Source organism: Mandrillus leucophaeus, unplaced genomic scaffold, assembly GCF_000951045.1.
Source record: "Mandrillus leucophaeus isolate KB7577 unplaced genomic scaffold, Mleu.le_1.0 Scaffold458, whole genome shotgun sequence".
Taxonomy (NCBI): Eukaryota; Metazoa; Chordata; class Mammalia; order Primates; family Cercopithecidae; genus Mandrillus; species Mandrillus leucophaeus.
In genome coordinates, this window is record NW_012104898.1 from 1598663 (window position 1) to 1603041 (window position 4379).

Below are 4379 nucleotides of genomic sequence, written 5' to 3' on the forward strand. Positions count from 1 at the left end.
GCCACTGCACTCCAGCCTGGACAACAGAGCAAGACTCTGTCTCCAAAACAACAACAACACAGCTAAGCAGTACATCTGATGGGGGTAAAAGTCCCCATATTGCTTTGATCATGGAAACGTTTCTTCTCATGTAATAAAATTAATGACCCCAGATAATAATGGTTAAGAAATATACCAAACTAATATTTAATCTCAGTGAAGTCTAACTGAGGCTTTATTATTCTGATTTGTCAAAATATAAAGGGGGGTGGTGTGAAAATATAGAAGGGCAAGGAGGAGGCAGAGGCTGTAAAGGAGGAGGGAGGGAGAAGAGCGGTGGAAGAAAGAGGAGGGAAGGATGGAAAGAAAAAAAGGAAGAGACAACAAAACAAAAAAAACTAAATGAATCTATTTCTACCAATCCTAACAGTGCAGTATAAGCTATCTTCCTGTGTTATGAAGATTCTTTATAAAAAATTACGAATGCAAATATCAATCTTTACGCTGACTTTTATCAAGCTTTATGCTGACTTTTAAAGTCAAAAACACTTTTATTTTGATTTTTTTAAAACCACAACAATTTCTGCAAGTTTCTGATAAATGCCTCTACTTCTGGAAAAAAGGTTTTAAAACATACGGAATTTAGTCATGGTTAGAAAATAAATACATACACAAAAGGAAGGGGGCCAGGAGTCCAGTCCCCTAAACAGACGATTTCTTAAAAAAGACTTCCCTGTATAAAGAAATTAACAATATGGTTATTTTTAGAGCTTTATTTAAGGCAAAAAATTATCTCTGGTTTTTGAAAAAGTAAACTAAAAGTTGACAGTACTTCAAGTTTAAAATTTAACAATGGATTCAATTCTATACATTTTAAAAGGAATGGTAATTAACAGCATATACATCAAGTATGCTACAGAAATCCAAGCTTATAAAAACTTTTTTCCTTTACAAAAGTAATTGAAATTATTAATGAACACTTACTAAATAATTTCCCAAAGGATTCCCTTTTTGATTTTTCTGCTTCATATAATCTCTTTCCATCTTTGACTAAAGCACCAGCCCACTAGAAGAGGAATGCTTACGTTAAACATAAACATACACCAATTCGTTAAACTTCATATACAGTTAAAATAGAATTCAACTTGCATACCTCCCTGTAGTGTTTTATGAACATTTTTCTTCTTACAACCTCAACAACAGCTAAGCAGTACATCTGAGGAACTGTACTAAGAGCTTCAACAATTTTGACTCTTTCTAACAGCTCTATCACGAGGCGGAGCAAAGCTTGTAACTTCTCTCCATCTTGATCAGCATGAAGCATTACAAAGCAACACCACCTAGAGAATAAAATCCATTATTTTCAAAATTCACAAAACTTTACTTAGTTACTTAGTAAGTTTACTAACTTAGTTAAGCCAAAGAAATCAAGATATATAAGCTCTACAAAATTCATCAATAAGGTATTTCAATAAAATGGCAAGGGAAAAACTACCCCATCATTTGGGAGAAATAAATATAAACATCAACTCTAAACATCTTAAAACAGATATATAAATGAATCACTTACTTCAGTCTGACATGTAGGTTATTTGCTAGTTCTTGTTTGGCAGTGGTACACTTCTGCTTAATATCTAACAGTTTTCTATGATTTTGCAACATAATCATCAACTGATTCGCGTGACTCAGGCATAAATCAGGTAATACAGATGCATCCTTTAAGTTTTCAGCTCTCTTCTGATTAGCTAAAAATCCCTTTGAGAAAAAAAGTGTTTCAAAGGACATTAATTTTGTTTCATGAAAGGTATGGACATTCAGTTAAGTGGAAAATCTTTATGTTAAACACAGCCCGTTCTGTGCCTTCCAACAATATTTTTAAATCCTCTATTTTTCTTGAATGTAGAAGATGCATAAATGGCACAAGACCTAGAATTTTTAAGAATCCTATGCTCATCTTTAATTTTTCAAACTAGAAGAAAACAAAGGCTGGAAAGATAAAGCCACTTAGCCAAGGACATATTTAGTAGTCGATGAGAACTAGAAGCTGTGTGTCTAGACTCCTATAGCATTATCGGTCAGTCACAGCACAAACAAAACAAGGTCACTGAAAAACAATGAGGGATTTAATAGTACATTAGACACTTTCCCAAAATACAAAAATAATAAAATGCCCTTATAATATTTATCGAAAAGTCACTGCCCTCTCCAGTTATCTCTGGACTATATTTTGTTCCACTGATCTGTGCTCCCATCACTAGGACAATGACTGAATTGTGTGATTTTGCACACAGTTAATACTTTATTATTTGGTAGAAAAACCTTTTTTTGGTTTTTCTTAGCTGTCCTTACTCATTTGTTTTTGTAGGTAAACGGTGTATCTGTCAAGTAGGGATTGTTTAAGTTACTAATTAATTTCGATAGATTTGTCATAATCTTCCTTCATCTCTCCCAAGTATATTTACTTTTCTTTATATGTGGTCCAAAGATAACCTAATAAGGTTATTACTTCATACTTTATTGCTACCACAAAGTTTTTTCCTATGCTATATACTAAGTGCCTTATATGTAATAATGCTTTAGGTTTTGTACATCCATCTGATTGCTCTATTTATACTGTAAATAAATCATTATCCTTCTAGGAACTTAACTTTATGACCAGCTAAAGGATAAGTGTGTCTTCCAATTTTCTGGTAGTTCTCTGTTTCATGTTTTCCTAAATATTACAATATTTAGATTTAAATGACGTATATTAAAGCCAAACTGGTTCAATACCCGAAAACAAGACAATTTTTATAGTAACTGCAAGCTTTTTCCTTTCAAGATACTCTTTGGTTAACTGCAACTATAATTTTTCTATAACGTAATCTATTAAAAAACAATTTGCTACTTTTATCTCCTTTCGCAAAGTCTGGTTTTCAATTACTTTTTATTGAATCCATGAAAAATACAGAATCAATCCCAAATCTAAATTCTAGACCATTAGTAAAGGATTTCCTGACACCAAAGCATGTAAGTACTGTAATGTTAAAAGAAGGAAAAAATACTGTTTTTCAATAAACTGAATTCCATATTTGCTCAACCATCCTCAATATAATCCAGACCAAATAGAAAAAAACCTCACAAATCATGCAGTACTAATTACTAATATTCCTACACACAAATAAGGTTTGACAGCTACATGATAGCACTACAGTACTCACAATCCTGTTACAGATGCATTCTGCCAACTTTGGTTTGGGAAGAAAACTCCCTGATATTTTCTAATTTTGCTGATACCCCTCAAGGATACGAATGGCTAGAGAACGAATATTCAGGGCTCCAGTGTTACACAGCTTCATAGGTTTGGTGAGTGAGGTTTTGTTTTGTTTTGTTTTTTGTTTTTTTGCCAAAACCATGTAGAAGGGTCTACAACAAATCCTCATAAATGTTGTGGTTTTAAGAAATTACCCCTTCAAAGGCATTTGAAATGGTCTGTATCTTATGAAATGTTCAGGCAATAAATAATAAATCCCTTTCCACAATTTCTTTTCCCTTTTAATTGGGAGTGGTTTTAAGTTTTAATTGCTATGTAGCTAGAATGTATTATACTACATTGTAAATGTATTTAGCAAGATGTTAAATCAACTCCTAAAACTGGCTAATCTGAATTTACCTAATTTTCACCAACCACATTCTGAAGGAAGTACTGACAAACTATCTGCAACAGGGAAATACCATTGGCAGCAACAAAAGTAACTGATGAGATATCTGTAAATAAAAATTTTACACTAGCCAGAGGCTAGATAGAATTGTAACATTTCTCAAATTCAAAAAACACAAATCCAAATTCTCATTTTATTAAGTATTGATGTGTTCTTACTATGTATGTATCAGGAATGTGTGGTAAGGCCCTGTAGATAGAGCAATAGAAGACAGACTAGTGTCCTGCCTCCTTGGAGCTTATATTCTGGAAAGAGACTGTATTAAAAAGCATGTAATTAATAATTACAATTGCGGTACAGGATAAGTATAGCATACTAAGAGAAAATAAACCTGATGATGTGACCAAGACTTCAAGACTGGAAACGTCTGGCTGAGGAAGTGATGCTTCTGCTAAAACCTTGACTCTATACATCCCTTGGCAGCCCAAATCATGACAATATAGGTGTGAAAAGTTGTTTCACTTACCATATACCTCTTAGCTTCAACTGGGTATCCCTTTTCTCTCATGAGCTCACTGAAAATAATCTTACTAACTGAATCCTCTCACAGTCAGATTCACTCAGGCACACTCAACTGAAATCTGTCTACCTCGGGGTCTACATTTCTGCCTTACAATTTTGCTCCCAATATACAATCAGACAACATAGATGACTTCTAAATACACTTACTATGAATACTTAGGAGTATCAAAAAATATC

General features: G+C 33.3%; 1 protein-coding gene across 1 annotated transcript in view; it reads right to left on the reverse strand.

Moving 5' to 3' along the window:
• RB1CC1 (RB1-inducible coiled-coil 1) overlaps positions 1-4379 on the reverse strand; it is a 79594-nt gene that overhangs the window by 40951 nt on the left and 34264 nt on the right. The window contains exons 7-10 of the mRNA XM_011994472.1: positions 1550-1734; positions 1133-1319; positions 964-1045; positions 651-712 (exon numbers count right to left, since the gene is read on the reverse strand). Coding sequence (XP_011849862.1) covers positions 651-712; positions 964-1045; positions 1133-1319; positions 1550-1734 — 516 coding nt within the window. The remainder of the gene's footprint in view (positions 1-650; positions 713-963; positions 1046-1132; positions 1320-1549; positions 1735-4379) is intronic.